We start from the raw sequence: 16,734 nt of genomic DNA, 5'->3' as shown, positions 1-16,734 counted from the left end.
GGTATTATTGAGTGCATTTTCACCACTTAAACTCACTTTTACCCAGGAATACAATCTCCAGTTATCATCACAGCTGAAAAATAAAGTGAGGCATGCTCCAGAAAGCAGAATATTCAATTGGGTGTAATCAGTTAAATTGCCCCTCCATCTCACTTGGGATAAAGGAACAGTCAATGTAAATGGAATAAGTGAGACAAATGACAAATAGAGGCATATGCAGTTTTATTCTGTTTCAAAGTATTAAAATATACTTTTTGACCAGATAGCAGCATTTCAATGCAATGATCATCTCAATGCAATTTTGAATAAATCAGAAAAGTGTAGGTTATTTTGTTAAGAGTACAAGAGCAATTTTGAAGATTCCACCTTGTTGATTAAGAAACCAACCAGCTTTGGTTGCACTTAAAACATGTTCTGTTTCACTAGCCATTATGCCAGTAATTAAATACTGATAAAACACATTGAACTGAATTTATGGCTTCTGCAATCAATCATTTTGGAAGGTTGGATTCTCAAAATTCATGACCTGCTGGGTCTTCTTTTGCCAATCCCGCCACTTAAAGTAGCCAGTCGCAACAGCCATGGTTACCAACACTGGAAAAAAAAGTAAAGAGTCACTATAAGTTAATGGAATATATTCACCGATTGAGATGGTTAAATTCATTCTTCAGTTATGGGTACCCCTAAAACTATGCTATGTACTTTTTCGGCTAATTAACTGTTGTCGAAAATTGGATTTAAAAACTGCAGTGCCTTTTCACACAATAGAAGACACTGGGTGACTAGGATTAGATGTTTTCCCCTCTTGAAATACTTACGAATAACAAGTACAATCCAACCGACGTCAGAGCCATTCGTGGGTCTGTGCTTGAGGATAGCACTTGAATTTTTACCTGTAATGAATAGATAGGACAACTGAAATTTTGGTAATTCAGCAAGTCATCGACTATAAAAGGCCCACTGGTCATTTGGAGTGAAAGGTGCACATAAAATGAAGTTTTAATGCTAGAGTATTGTACAGCTTAGAGCTCTAAACTTTAAAAACTGATTTAAAGCCTTAATCATATCAGCTTCTCATTACAAGTACAAATGCTCTCAAAAGAGCAAGTTCAATTAGCATTACCTTCAGGCCATGTCACTGCCGTATGAAAATTAGAAGGCAACTGTTCTGAAGCAACAGAGGACAAGGCTGGCAGTGTTGAAGTTTCTGCAACCGTTACATTTTGTTTTGCTGTAAAGAAACAAACATTCAAATCATCTGAATCCATTAGTAGATACTGAAGCCGTGGCCAGGCTGTCACAGCTGGAAAGAAAATAAAACAAATGTGAGTAATTCTCATATGGCCAGGCAGCATCTAGAGGTGTTTGTGCAGTAAGGGTGGTAATAAAAATTGGTTAATCTTTCAATAATATTAAGGAAAGGTTTACAAAAATGTGATAAGTGGGAAAAATAAGCCGAACGATGCAAATTCTGCATGTGGCTGAAAGCTCCGTCAACCAAAATAAAACTGAAATTATAGAGGAAAGGACAAGTATTGGATTAGTGAAGTCCTAGAAAAAAAGTGGAAAGCAAGAAAGACAAGGGAAATGGAATTCTTGATGAAAGCGGAGATGCTGGTCAACACCCTAGTGAAATATTGGTTTGTAATTTAGATCAGTCTAACCAATTTGGGCTGGAGAGAGAAAAGACTTGGAGAAGACTGAACAGGCCAAATGGCCTAATTCTGCTCCTACGTCCTTTGGTCTAAGACCTACAGAGGTGTTCTGCCTCTTGTTTGAGGGGAGTCAAGGGACCAGATAGAAATGAAAATGGGCAGCAAGGTGCAGGGAAACCAGGTTCTGCAGGGCTGGAAACACAACGTATTTAGTGGATGTAGGGACGAGTCGAAAAACTGCCAACAATAAGGAGTGTTTCCTTGCCTCTCCCCTCAATTGCCACTTTAAACAGATCTTCTGCATTTCCATCATCTTCAAAGTGATGCTCCCTTTCTTTCTGGCATTCCAAAGGGAATGGCCCCTCCACCCTTCCATCTTGGCCAACATCCAGGGATCTGCATGAAGCAGCCATTCACTTGCACTTTATTGTACTTCATTCAGTGCTCAGTGGTTTCTTCTACACATGAGGAAGCAAGTGCTAAATGAGAACTCACTTGTAAGTCACCTACATTCAAGGCAGCCTGGTTTGCACCAGTGCCGGCATTTCCCCGTTTATCCATCTCCTTTTATACAGTATGGCCCCTCTAAACAGGTCGGCCAAAATCAACAAACTTTCACTATACCCTGGGAGCATTTGTGGACACCACATCATAAACCTTGTTTTCTACCCTCTTCCTCCTCTGCAACTTAGCATTTTCAAGTTGTAATGGAAGTTAATTGACTAGTATTTAGTTGCCTGACCATCATTGCTTCCTTTTTTTAAAAAATTGGATGTACAGTATCTGACATTTCTTTGTTTATCAACAGCTTCTATTTTGTAACTATTAGGGAATATTCTGGAGTTGTGTGAATATAGGAGATATCAAACAAGAATCAGTCTTCAGCTCTTAATGTAAATAGTAAATTGCAAGCATTAAACTGAAGTTAGAAACACATATTTGGAAAGAACAATACTGTCTGTGGAGCATAGGCAAATTCCATTACCATTCACAGGCATTAAAAAGGTTTGTATTGGTGTCATACCTAGGAACTATACTCCGACATGCCCTATTGACACAAATGTTGACACATTCCAATACTATCTAACGAGTACTAGGACAAATAGGAACATATTTGGTTTTTTGCCAATTTTAAGCTGAAACTGTCCCTTCACTTTTTTCTAACTGTACATTATTTAAATATTATCCTCTGCATTTGTTTTATTGAAGCGAACATTATTTACCTTTTTCCTGTGAATATATTTAATTTCCTGTTTAATAAATGGCAGACGCATTAGTTAACTAATTCAATTTGAAAGACTGAACTCCTGAAGTTGAGTACTGAACACAGACTTAACATATAATGAATTTATATTACAGAGTCATTAATATGAACAATATACATTTCATACCTATTCTACACAGCCGTCCATTCAGCTCCAGCTCTTTTCCAACTGGACACACGCATGTATATTTCTGTGACCAGCTATTAAACCAAGGAGCAGGAAGGCACATGAATTCACAGCCCCCCTTCTTTTTTATGCCACACCAATTTTTACCTATGAGCAAAAAATACAAGCCCTTATGTACAAAGTGAACTATAATCAAAGCAACATTTGCGTGCACCTGCTCTTGTCAGATCAGCAGTTAACACCTCATACATTAGAAATGTGAGGCAAACCATGCCATTTTTTACTAGGTTCCATTTGCAATCACGACATTCACCTAGTCAAAGCACCTAATTTCCAAAGGATTAGAGGATTCTTCAACTTGCTTTGGACCCTATCCCAAGCAACAATTGCTTTAGGATCAATGTTTATGGGCATTACATTAAGAGGCAAGAATTATGGCCTGAAACGACAGTTTGTTGTTTAAAAACCAATCATTTACAACTGGCAGCACACCAATACTTTAGGCTCAGAGATGTTTTGGGCCAAGGCACCTACGTTACTAGGCCAAGGCTGGCTATTCCATTCAGACTGGATAAATGCAGGCCCCAAATAAAAAGGTAGTACAACATAACTCACCACTGACCTTTTCCAATGTTCAATATCCTTCACACATTTAATACTCAAAAGCTAAAGTTGCATAAATTCAGTTTTTAATACCAGTTTAAGATAAATAGATATAATCCCATGAGCAAGACCTATGGCACAGGATGGATACCGTCAGGGCTAGAGCTGGATTAGCAAGATAGTGGATTACACTTGCTTTCTCAGCACAAAGGTTTGGTTATTTGATTAAAACATCACAAACGAGAGAAAACCTGCAGAAGCTGGAAATCCAAGCAACACACACAAAATGCTGGAGGAACTCAGCAGGCCAGGGTGCATCTATGGAAAAAAAAGAGTACAGACGACGTTTCAGGCTGAGAACCTGCAGCAGTATCCTTGCCTCCCTCTGGTGCTCCTCCCCCCTTTACTTTCTTTCAGGCCTTCTGTCCTCTACTATCAGGCTACGTCCACGCTACGCCGGATAATTTTGAAAACGAAGCTTTTTCTCTTTGTTTTGACCCTCTGTCCACACTAAAACGGCGTTTTCATCCCCCGAAAATGGAGATTTTCAGAAACGGTCTCCAGAGTGAATAAATTTGAAAACGCCTAATATCCGTTGCAGTGTGTACGGGGTAACCGGAGCATTTTAAAACCGCTGTCATGACGTGCCAGAACAGATGGCGACAGCACGGCATTTCATTGTTTTATTATTATTACTACTTTATTGTCGCCAAACAATTGATGCTAGAGCATACAATCATCACAGCGATATTTAATTCTGCGCTTCGCAGAACCTAACAATTTCAGAACAGACGGCAACGAGACTAAAGCCAGAAGAGTTAGAAATGTACTCACCAAATATTTTGACCCATAGCTTACTGAATAAATAAATATACTCACTTTGCCCAGTTTTCTGTCCTTGCTTGTATGAAGGTGGTTTACCTATTTATGCAAGTATTTCTCTGACAATAGATGTGTAACAGCCTAATGTAACATTGTATGGAAATACAAGATAACACTGATGCAGACGTGTTTTATACATTTAACAAGGTGCTTTATTAATGCAACAGAGTTAGTCAGTTTTTCAATGTTCATCGTCAGCCGGGTCATACTGTCCCTGAACTCCCCGTCGGTTGCCTCCATACGCTCCAGTATTTGTTGTTTTTTTTAGTTTTAAGTCCTCCTGCGCGAGAGCCAAGAGCAATTCCTTTTAAGTTTTTCTACTCCGTAACTCGACAAATGCGCACTAAGTATACCATTTCCTCTTTGCTTGTTTTCTGTGTGTCCTGCGCGTGCCAGTAGAGGAGATTCGCCCAAATATCCATGTTAGTGTGGACAGAGATATTTTGAAAAACGCTTAGTGTGTACGTAGCATCAGACTCCCTTTCTCCAGCCCTGTATCTCTTTCACCAATCAACCTCCCAGCTCTTTACTTCACCCAACCCCACTCCCACCAGTTTCACCTATACCTGTTTCTCCCTCCCCTCCCCTCCCCCCACCTTTTAAATCTACCCATCTTTTTTTCTCTGGTCCTGCCAAAGGGTTTCAGCCGGAAACATCAACTGTGCACATTTCCATAGATGTTGCTTGGCCTGCTGAGTACCTCCAGCATTTTGTGTGTGTTAATTAAAACATTAACTGCTGGCTATTTTGGTGCCCTCATAGAAAGTCCAACACCAGCAATTCTTGATGCAATTCTGAAACTCATTACCAAATAGACATTCAAATTAATTTAGCAAAAAAAAAACCCATTATGGCATTGAGATGGAAGAGTGCATTGTAGGTGTTCAGCTGTAATATTACCCAAATGTAGATCATGTTTGCACCCTGTGAGACAACTCCATCGTAATAAAATAGGTAAATAATTGGCAGAAATTAATTTTCTGAAACACAAAACCATGATAAAGATTAAATCATACCAAGTGGTTGTAACAGCTCACTGTAGACAATAATGTCCCGAGGTTCATGAAGGTTGGAAACCAGAACCACCACATTATCCCTTGCGTACTTGTCAAATTTATAGACTGCTTTAGTCTCCTTATCAGTCCAGAAGACAGTATCCTAGAACAGATCATTTATACTCATACAGTAGCCTATGATTTAATTTTATCACTACATAGAATGTGCATTGATTTTATTCAGGAAGCAAATTATAATGTGCAATTTAAATATCATCTTTCACTGGTTTATCAAATAATTGTCATTGGTCTATTTAAATATTGAAATTACATCATTTAATATACTGAACCTGTGGAAATCTTGAAATTAAATTATTGTGCTATGAGTGAAGTCAGTCTAAACTGGAACCTTGTGAATATTAATTATTCAAAGAAATAAAAAGTTTTACCTCAAATGCAGCAATAGCAGTAGGATGAATGAGGAACTCTAGTGACCAGAGCACTGTTCTTCTATCCTGACCATTTAGGTCTACACTTGATAACATGTGCATCTTTGAATCAACCCAATACAAACGGCTTTTCCCAAGATCTGTGGACAAAAGTTGAATGACTAAACTATTCTAGCACAGGGCACGCGTTTCCTGAAAGTCATTCTTACCAAGTGTAATGCCAGTTGGCCACTGAATCTTTGCGGTCACAAGTTGCTGGCGGTCAGCACCATTCATTCCTGCTTTTTCAATCATGGCTGGTTCACCGCAGTCTGACCAATAAACAAACCTTAAAGGACCAAAACCAAGTCAAAAGGCTTGAACTTTGAATGTCAAATGTGAATATTAACACTAACTTCAGTTTTGCACAAGATACTGGGAATTCTGATCATGCAAACATTTCCTTCTTAATACAGCAAATCTACAATTGGTAAAACACTACAAACATGAAGTCAATGTGGTATCACAGCCCTAGAAATATGCCATATTCAAATTCTGTCAAAAGTTTTCTTTCTCCCCTCAAATGTTAATGATACTTCCTTTAAATCAGTTAGAAGAAAATCTACAGCTAGAGATCATCTCATTTGCTCAGAATGATTAAATTCTATAGCATAGCTAAAGCAATTTGAATACTCAGACGTGAACATGTCAAACTACAGGAAAAGTTCCAATCCAAGTTTAGAGTGGAAATACTGCAGTGCCATAGGCTAAACTATAATAGAAAAGCACAGTCCTTCAAGCCTGCTATGCCATTTTTCTACATTAATTTTAAAATCCCTCCATTCCCTTATACAGTTGCATAAAAATATTCCATACCCAGTTAGTGGATTAACAGCTATAGAAGCTGGCTCCTTCAAATCTGTGTCAAAAAGAACTTTCTTTTTGCTTCCATCAAATGTAGCCACAGACAGCGTCCTGTCACCTCGATCAGTCCAATAGATATGCTTGTAGATCCAGTCCACTGCAATTCCTCCAGGGGATCCAGAAACCTTAATTCGGGAAATCAAAGTTGCATGTTCCCATTCATCCAAGGACACACTGCACAAAGAATGCAAATTGTAGTCTCATTAATTTTGTGTATACATCCCATTACTTTGAACTAATTTGTACAACTACAAACAAATGAGAAGCTAGATTTTAGTAGCTCTAGTCGAAGAATGAATACTTACTGAATCTATTAAATCACATTGACAATCCATTGAAATAATAAAATGGGGCCTCATCTAACATCATATCACTAAGATAATGTTAATTTAATATCAAAGATTTTAATAGTTCATATCAGGAAATGGAATTTGAACCCATCTTTAAACCAAGGCAAGTTGATTTATGGACTTAAAATTAATTTCCAAGTCATTCACAAAGTTAGCAAAACCAGTAGCCAAGAAACTCTTTGAGTCAATTGGTCAATTAGAAGGTGGGAGTTTACTGTGTGCATTTCAATCTACTTTCATTATCAGACATTAGACTGAATTGATGACTAGCTTTTCACATCAGTTACATCTAGTGATTTTTTGTTAAGGATTGTCTTGTAACCAGGTAGAAAGACTAATACATTCCATATTTGAAAGGCATCATAACAGGCAGGAAATAAGTAAATTTAACAATGTAAACAATTTAAATTTAAAAGAAAAAAATAATTAATTTAAATTAAAACAATTTAAAGCAAAGTTTTATTCAAAATCGACTTACTGCAGACTTTTAGGAGGTTAAGTTTTCCTGCAGTTAACAAACGTGCAAACATTTAAGCAAAATTTTTTGAAATCAATGCAAAATAGTTACCCAAAAATAGTTTGCTGTGCCAGGTCAACCCAAAAGATTCTCTGCTCTGCAACATCAGCATCCACCGCTATAGCATTTCTTGGCTGCAGAGGTAAGTGGGTGTACTCCTGGTGATGTAGTCCAAGCCTCCGGATATCATGGTGATTAGTGAAGATCAAGAAAGGCTCCCTTCCTGTAAGATTTAGAAGAAATCACCTGCAACTGCAAGCAGTCATCAAATTCCAAAGACAGTTTCTTTTCATTATTACATTGTTATGCAGGTCTAGTGTGCAGTACACAAATGGACCTAATTTTTGAAATGGAATGAAACTTAAATACATTTCTTATACCAAGATGAATTTGTACAGCTTTAGCAAACAGAGGTCAATGAAAACTCCACTGACATTTGCAGGCCTCTATTCACCCAACCCCCAACAGATTTCTTCTTGGAAATTAACAGAAGGAAAGGGTCAATGGAAAATTAGCACAGGTTTTTCGGACACAAGACCATAAAACATAGGAGCAGAATTATTCCATTCAGCCCATTGAGTCTGCTTTGCCGTTCCATTGTGGCTGATCCTGGATCCCACTCAACCCCATACAACCTACCTTCTCACCATATCCTTTGATGCCTTGACTGATCAGGAAACAATCAACTTCCACCTTAAATATACACACGAACTTGGCTTCCACCACAGTCTGTGGCACAGCATGCCACAGATTTACTACTCTCTGGCTAAAAAAAATTCCTCCTTACCTCTGTTCTAAAGGGTCACCCCTCAATTTTGAGGCTGCGCCCTCTAGTTCTGGATACCCCCACCATAGGAAACATCCTCTCCACATCCACCCTATCTAGTCCTTTCAACATTCAGTAGGTTCCCCCCCACCCCCCGCATTCTTCTAAATTCCAGTGAATACAGGCCCAAAGCTGCCAAACGCTCCTCATATGTTAACCCCTTCATTCCTGGAATCATCCTTGTAACCTCTTCTGGACTCTCTGTAATAGTAACACATCCTTTCTGAAATATGGGACCCAAAACTGTTGACAATACTCCAAGTGCGGCCTGACTGGTGTCTTGTAAAGACTCAGCATTATCTCCTTGTTTTTATATTCTATTCCCCTTGAAATATATGCCAACATTGCATTTGTCTTCTTTATCACAGACTCAACCTGTAAATTAATTTTCTGGGATTCTTGCACGAGAATTCCCAAGTCCCTCTGCACCTCTGATGTTTGAACCTTCCCCATCTAGACAATAGTCCATACTACTGTTCCTTTTATCAAAATGCATTATCATATATCTTGCAACACTATATTCCACCTGCCACATTTTTGCCCATTCTTCCAATTTGTCTAAGTCCTGCTGCAATCATATTGCTTCCTTAGCACTACTTGCACTTCACCTATCTTCGTATCATCCACAAACTTTGCCATAATGCCATCAATTCCATTATCTAAATCACTGGCAAACAATCGGAAAAGTAGTGGTCCCAATACTGACCCCTGAGGAACACCACTAGTCACTGGCAGTCAACCAGAAAAAGCCCCTTTTATTCCCACTCACTGCCTCCTGCCTGTCACCCATTTTGCTAACCATGCCAGTATCTTTCCTGTAATGCCATAGGATTTTATCTTGTTACGTAGCCTCATGTGTGGCACCTTATCAAATGCCTTCTGAAAATCCAAGTAAATGACATCCACTACCTCTCCTTTGTCCACCCTGCTTATTACTTCTCCGAAGAACTCTAACAGATTTGTCAGACAAGATTTCCCTTTACAGAAACCTTGCTGACTTTGACTTATTTTATCATTAGTCTCCAGGTACCTCAAAACCTCATCCTTAGTAATAGACTCTAACAATTTTCCAACCACTGTGGTTAGGTTAACTGGCCTATAATTTCCTTTCTTTTGCCTTCCTCCCGTCTTAAAGAGTGGAGTGACATTTGCAATCTTCCAATCCTCCAGGACCACACCAGAATCAGGTGATTCTTGAAAGATCATGACCAATGCCACCATTATCTCTTCCTCTCAGGACTCTGGGATGTAGTCCGTCTGGCCCAGGTGACATCCACCTTAATTCCTATCAGTTTGCCTAGCACTTTTCCTCTTTCCCTTTCTCCCAAGGTCCACTCTCCTCTCCTATCAGTCCTCTTCTTCAGACCTTTACCTTTTCTGTCACTTCATCTCCCCCTTCCCTACCCACCTGGCTTCACTTATCACCTGACAACTTGTACTCCTTCCTCTCCCCATACCTTATTCTGGCTTCTCTTCCTTCCTCTTCAGTCCCGATGATGGGTCTCAGCCTGAAATGTTGACAGCCTGACCAGCTGAGTTCCTCCAGCATTGTCTAGCATTCCCTGTCTCCCCCCTCCCCACCCCCCACCCCCCGGAATTTACAGCACATGCAGAATCTTTTATTATGTCAGATATTAATCAACCTTGTGATCCTGGAAAGCCTCAACATTTCAACATGACTCAGGCACAAATAGAATGGTGATGCCTGATTAATGGGACAAATGATACTCACGCCAAAACCTGGACTGGAGACATATGACAATTTTTACCTTCGGAATTAACAGATTCATGAATCCAAATATGTTGCTTGATAATCTGTAACCAATCATCTATGGCAGGGGTCAGTCAAAACATCTATATCCAGCTATGCCATTTAAAAAGTAAACTTACCTATTGACTTGCAAACCAAATTAGTTGAATCCATATAATATCCTTCATAACATTCACACTTGTAGCTTCCTTCCCAGTTAATACAAAGTTGACTGCAGGTTTCAGGATACTTGCATTCATCAATATCTAAAAATAAATGACTTTATCTTAATTACCTTCTTTTACGTACTACGGCCTACTCATAAACAAACAGTGTAACTTACCTTTACACGTCTTACCAACCAATTCAAAACCAAAAGGGCAATCACATTCATAGCCAAAGACAAGGTCTTGACAGATGTGTGAACAACCTCCATTGTTTGACAAGCACTCATTCACATCTGGAGGGGATAAAAAGTGGGAACTCCATTTAGGATTACTCCCAATCCAGAATTGCAAGAATGGATGAACTTTGGATGCAAAAATATTGTATCTGTATAAGTAACATTATTCTAGTTGATTCTCAGACAACATCAAAACTACTGTTTAACCGCTATGCACCTTTCAAAATTCGATCCACAGAATATTTGGAAGGAATTTCCCAAAGTTTTCAAAGATGTGCTCAAGTTCAACTTACACATTAGCCAACTATGTTATTCTCAGATTTTATTTTCAATTAACTATTCCTAAAATTTGAAAAGAACATCAAAATGCAAAATCATTAATGGCCATTAACACTAAAGACCATCATTTAATAGAATTTAACATTTTGTATATTGATATCCTTGTAGCTAAGAATTTAGTATCAACTGAAAGTGGTTTAGTGCAAGCACTTTCCCTCAAAACTGATTTGATGCTACCCTGTTCATTTCATGTGGGACTCAAACCTGGTAAGACTGCAGAAAACCAAGCTAGAGCTGGATTAAAAGTACTTCATCCACATAGGTACTCTAACAAGAACTATTCAGTTGGAGGGAAGGAAAAAAGTGAAATTTTAGCTGTTGGGTAAAGTACTAATTATGGCATGTTAGCCATTTGGCAATGGTTCATCCACAGGATTAAGTCAGCTGAAATACATTTTGTTTACATGTGAAGACTAGAACATTTTCCAATATTCCCCTATGCTCTCACTCAATTTTAAACTTATTCCAAGAGTTTCATAAACAACATGCAGAACAACCTCAAGTAATCTTCGGACAATTTGATGCAAGCATCAAGTACTTACACAAGGTATAATCCTTTAAAGTACTACTTAGTACTCGGTAATACCAATAATGGACATTATTTAATCAGATATGAAGCTCAAGCAGGATGTGATTTGCTGAAAAACAATGCTCATTTCTCATTTTTAAATTAGTTTGTGATTAAAACAATACAATATTTGAAGGTCATTACTGAAGTTAATGTTGATAAATCCTGAAGGGCAATTGTTGGCATTATTGATCTTCCTTCAGGGATGAAAGCTAATAAGTACTGAAGGCCACTAAATATTGGCTATATTGCGACATAATCCAATTAGGAAACAGAATTTCCAATTTCTCCATACAGACATAATGATTGGATTAGTCACTTCGCTACAACAGTAGAGCCAAATGCAATCCTCTCCAAGACACCATGAAAACAATACAACTGACAAGTTGTTTTATTTGATTCCAGTTAAGGGAGAAGGTTAAAAACTCCTAACTCTATTTAAATAAAAAGACCAAATTTGAGTCAGATTAACCCCCAGCATTCTGCCAAATGTACTTACTGCATTTTCCCAAGAGTTCGTCGCTCCAGTCTTTGCAGTCTTGTTGTTGATCGCAGACTTGCACAATTTTTATGCATTCCCCACTTTGACACTTGAAGTCCATGGGCCCTGCACACTCCTCAGCTATCAAAACAAAAATACATGCAGTTTGAATGCATCAAGTTCCTGAGGTCAGTGCTACAATATAATTATGCACTCACCCTTTTCACATCTGAGTTCATCACCACCATCAGCACAATCAGTAATTCCATTATATCGACTACTTCCAGTGATACATTTACCATCGCTACATTCAAAGTGATCTGGTCTACAGGTCCGAGGAGCTGGAGAAAGAGGAAACCATAATTATGTATTACAACCATAAGTCTGCTCTTCCAATTTATCAAAGCTATTTGCCATGCCATCCAATCAACACTTTTGCTCAAACTGCAGAATTGCTTACTTTATGATTATATGGGCAAAATAAAAAAAATCCGTATAAGTTCATTTTATTTCTTTTTATTTATTTAGAGATACAGCACGGTAACAGGTCCTTCCAGCCCAACGAGCCTGCATCGCCCAATTACACCCATGTGATCAATTAACCTATCCCACACGTCTTTGTAATGTGGAAGGAAACCTATGTGGTACTGGGGAGGATGTACAGATTCCGTACAGACAGTGGTGAAATGAAATCTGGGTCACTGGCACAATAGTAGTGTTATAACTCCTATTGTTAGCCAGAAAGAACTAAAATCGACAAATAGTGAACAGGAATGAGGCAGTGGCTGTGGAAACAGCCAAAGCAAAAGTCTTTGTTCTTGCCATGTGATTGCAGGAATGGAGGCAGCCATTTTGACAGACTGTTCTTGCAGCTGCCATTTTGTGATACGTTTGCTGAACTAATTCTTGCTCAGGGATAATTTAATCAGAGCAATTGAATATGGACACAGGAGTTTCTGCTGATGATCTGCTAAATCTAAGACCATTTTCAGATAAGAAGCTCTTTATTATGTAAAACTGCAAGCTTGTTGAAAGGATAGCCTGTGAGCTGCTCAACTGGGCTGGTGTTTGGATAACCTGGTTGATTGGCGTCAACCATTCTGAGATGGGAAGAACCAATAACATTACCTAGGCTGAAGGAATGAGCCATAAAGCAACACTGCTAGTACCCTTGGACCACATCCAATGAGAAGTTGATGTAGGCCAGTCAGATGAGCTTGAGACAACAAAATGGAAAGGCAGCAGATCGATTTGATAAGGAAAAGAACAAGAGTGGAGGATTTTTGGGTGCAAAGACAACAACTACTCTGTGGAGAGCAACTATCACAGAAGTGGATCACCCTATGTCAGAAATGTGGAGTTTACACTGCGATCAAGAAGAACACTTTGCCAGCATAGACTCCTTTTCCTGGCAACTACCTTTTCTATTCTTTGTTCATGGAGGGCCAGGGAAACATAGTGGGTGTGCACACAGGTAACATAGTTTTGTAAGTTCATGTGCTTTTTAAACTGAGCCAATGAAGATACTTGTCAGTAAATATAGATTCTCCATGTGCTTAACTAATTGTTGAAGCTTAACACTTATAATACTACGCTACCATGCCACCCAGTATCTAGAATTTTCTTCAGGTAAACCTAACTTATGGCTTTCTGGAGTCAAAATTTAAATCCACTGTAGCTAATGAGACACTTAGCTCATTCTACCAGAAGCTCTGAATGCCATTCCCTTCCTGACATTAACAGCTTGCAGTTGTCATGATTTCTAAATAGTATTAGACTTTGTGTACAATTGCAAGTAGCAACACGTTAAGAGGTCCCATACAAGGGAAACTCAATCCAATTTTCTCATAGCATTTGCTATCATTTATATCAGCCTACTGCCTTTCAGTTATACCTCTCCTCAACATAGTGTTCTGCTGCAGACTGCTAAATGGGCCCCGAGGACCTCTGGTAGTATAGTGCACAGGGCCTGTCCCAGAACACTAAATTGTCTGAAGGCAATCTGGGGATGGAACTTCACTTCCAGCCAAAGTTTTTTTAAAATTTAATATATTACAGTATCTACCATTTCTATATCAGAGCTGTGAAACTGAAGTGATTGTCCCAATTTTATCTAAACTTGCCTTCCAATCCACTAGCCAGGAATCCCCACATTTCAGTGGGATCTCAAGTCTAGGCTATGACTGTGAGCTTAAGGACCTGTTCCTCTGTGTACTGTTTGATGTTTATATTTGGCTTCCACCTGGAGTCCAACAACAGAGAAATGTGAGTTATGTTGCAAGCTTAGACTTCCCTGCAAATGGCTGAGCACAAGCACTTTAAGAATAATGGTAACCACCAGCAAGATTCAGGCTAGTATTGCATTGAAGCCATGGCCCACACAAATTGATAATACAAGGAAAAGATGCCCATGTTTGCTTTCAGGCATAGTTAAAACATAGAACCTCACAGCACAGGAATAGGCCAATTTGCTCACAATGTTGAGCCTAATTAGAAATCAAATGCCCAACTAAACTAATTCCTTCTGCCTGCATAATGTCCATATCTCTCCTTTTCCAACGCAATCGTGTGTCTAAGAGCATCTTGAATGCTATCCTATCAGCCACCAGACAGTGCATTCCAGACACCCACCACCATGTAAAATATACATGCACCACACATCTTAGACCTTCTCCCCTCTCAACGAACTGCATTCCCTCTGGTGCTAGACATATACATCTATCATTCTCATTTCTGCTCTTATACATCATGTATTGACCATTTACAAATGGAATCGGGAGGCCCACAACCCTGTGATATTTTCCATAGAGGGCTACTGAACAACACTGTCTATGGCTGCAATTCAAGAGTCTACAAGGACTGGAAGTCGTCCACTAAGACTTGCCAAACAATGTACAGTACATGGATATGCAATTACATCACATGGCATTTTGAGTAAACTTGGTTCCTCTAAAGCAGGTCAAAACGCTACTGAATAATCAATTTGCTAATTAGAGACAAGTGAAAAATTTTAATGACCCTTTCCTGGAAATGGAGCAAAAACTAGACATCATGGACACCCCCGCTTTCCAAATTGGGAGCTTTTCTTTTTCCAAGTACCTTACTGACATTTCTTTGTATGATCTCTAGGACGGCACAGAATCTCACCTGCAGAAAGTCTTGACCCTGTGTAACCATCTGATAAAGAACGGAAGATTGGCATAGTGCAAGGCTTGCACACTTGAAATGAGTTTTACATATGACTGTTCCACACATAATCCAGGTGTACATATTAGGTGATAATTTTTAATATTTCCACTTAATGGCAAAGGCAATATGCATCAGGACAAATGTAGAAAAGTCACTTACGACAGCTGGCTTCATCACTTCCATCCTTGCAGTCAGTATCCCCATCACAGTACCATTGGAAATGGATGCATTCATGCGAACCACACTGGAATTCATTTGGAGGACAGGTGACAAATGGAGCTTCTGTGTGACCACAGGTAGCTGGAGATTCATCAGATTGGTCAATACAATCAACACTGTGGTCACATACCCAATTCAGGGATATACACTCTGAAGAATTAAGGCACCGGAACTTATGTGGGCCACAGACTGGTGGAGTGCAGCCTTCTTCATCACTCCTGTCACCACAGTCATCTTCACCATTACATACAAATTCCTTGGAAATGCATCTGTGATTAGCACAAGTGAACTCTGATGGACTACAATTAACTTCATCTGGAAAAAGAGGTTGAAGTCACACTTAAGGACTGCAGACTACAAATATACTTCACAATTCTAGCCAAACCCATTCCTTCATTTACATACTACTTCATCTCCAAGCTGCTTTGCTGGCAAGATCTCAAATCAACGAATGAATATCTACAGCTTCGGAGATAGAGGCATCAACAATTCCATTCTAATTCCAGTCACAACAGCTTGCCTTTTTAAAAAAAACATGACTAGGCTCCTATCCCAGACCATAGGCTAAGTTGACAAATTTTGCCAAATACTTATGAGTTTTTTCCTAATTTTTGCATCCCAGGAAGATCAACATTCCAAACTTAGAGGTAGAAGGAGCCTCCCCTCATACTAAGAATCAAATTTATGTTCTGCTAACTCAAAGGAAAGAACATTGTTTATTAGATTTTAAAGGTATAAAGGCAGGGATTGCAAACCTATGGCACACACAAAAATTTTGTTGGCACTCAGAATGCACAGTGCTGCCTCTCGATTCTTTATAAACCTCACTCATAATAAAATGTCCTCATAATGTCCTCATTCAAGAGTTTTCCTCATTTTCTTAAACTAGGCAGATAGGCAACTCCACTCTCGGCGTAGCTGCAGTCAAAGGTGGTTTCATTATTCCCAAAGTGTTACAGCGTGTAAGGAGCCGGTGTGAAGAGTACTTCACAGCATTCTTATAAAATGCAGATTCAAATATTGATTGAAATTCCTTCGACTTCTAACAAGTGCTTCTAATTACTAAATGAAATGTACAAAGTTATAAAATGGCCGACCTGATGATGGAGCTAATTGCTTAACAACACGATAATGAGCAAACAACAGCTGTGACCCCACAAATAAGTAGTGAGATTTGGTAACTAGAAATGTATCAGGAAAGGCATAACAGATAC

At 39.0% G+C, this 16,734-nt stretch overlaps 1 protein-coding gene across 1 annotated transcript in view; it reads right to left on the bottom strand.

Annotated features, from left to right (window-relative positions):
• Nucleotides 1-333: 333 nt before the first annotated feature.
• LOC140211690 (very low-density lipoprotein receptor-like) overlaps nucleotides 334-16,734 on the bottom strand; it is a 49,748-nt gene continuing 33,347 nt past the window's right edge. Inside the window, exons 16-29 of the mRNA XM_072281749.1 lie at nucleotides 15,461-15,835; nucleotides 12,331-12,453; nucleotides 12,131-12,253; nucleotides 10,665-10,781; nucleotides 10,458-10,587; nucleotides 7,797-7,964; nucleotides 6,831-7,052; nucleotides 6,185-6,303; nucleotides 5,976-6,115; nucleotides 5,548-5,689; nucleotides 3,047-3,193; nucleotides 1,124-1,231; nucleotides 819-893; nucleotides 334-594 (exon numbers count right to left, since the gene is read on the bottom strand). Coding sequence (XP_072137850.1) covers nucleotides 488-594; nucleotides 819-893; nucleotides 1,124-1,231; nucleotides 3,047-3,193; nucleotides 5,548-5,689; nucleotides 5,976-6,115; nucleotides 6,185-6,303; nucleotides 6,831-7,052; nucleotides 7,797-7,964; nucleotides 10,458-10,587; nucleotides 10,665-10,781; nucleotides 12,131-12,253; nucleotides 12,331-12,453; nucleotides 15,461-15,835 — 2,096 coding nt within the window. The 3' untranslated portion in view covers nucleotides 334-487. The remainder of the gene's footprint in view (nucleotides 595-818; nucleotides 894-1,123; nucleotides 1,232-3,046; nucleotides 3,194-5,547; nucleotides 5,690-5,975; nucleotides 6,116-6,184; nucleotides 6,304-6,830; nucleotides 7,053-7,796; nucleotides 7,965-10,457; nucleotides 10,588-10,664; nucleotides 10,782-12,130; nucleotides 12,254-12,330; nucleotides 12,454-15,460; nucleotides 15,836-16,734) is intronic.

Source organism: Mobula birostris, chromosome 17, assembly GCF_030028105.1.
Source record: "Mobula birostris isolate sMobBir1 chromosome 17, sMobBir1.hap1, whole genome shotgun sequence".
In the NCBI taxonomy this organism is placed as follows: domain Eukaryota; kingdom Metazoa; phylum Chordata; class Chondrichthyes; order Myliobatiformes; family Myliobatidae; genus Mobula; species Mobula birostris.
This window is presented reverse-complemented; position numbering and strand designations above follow the sequence as displayed.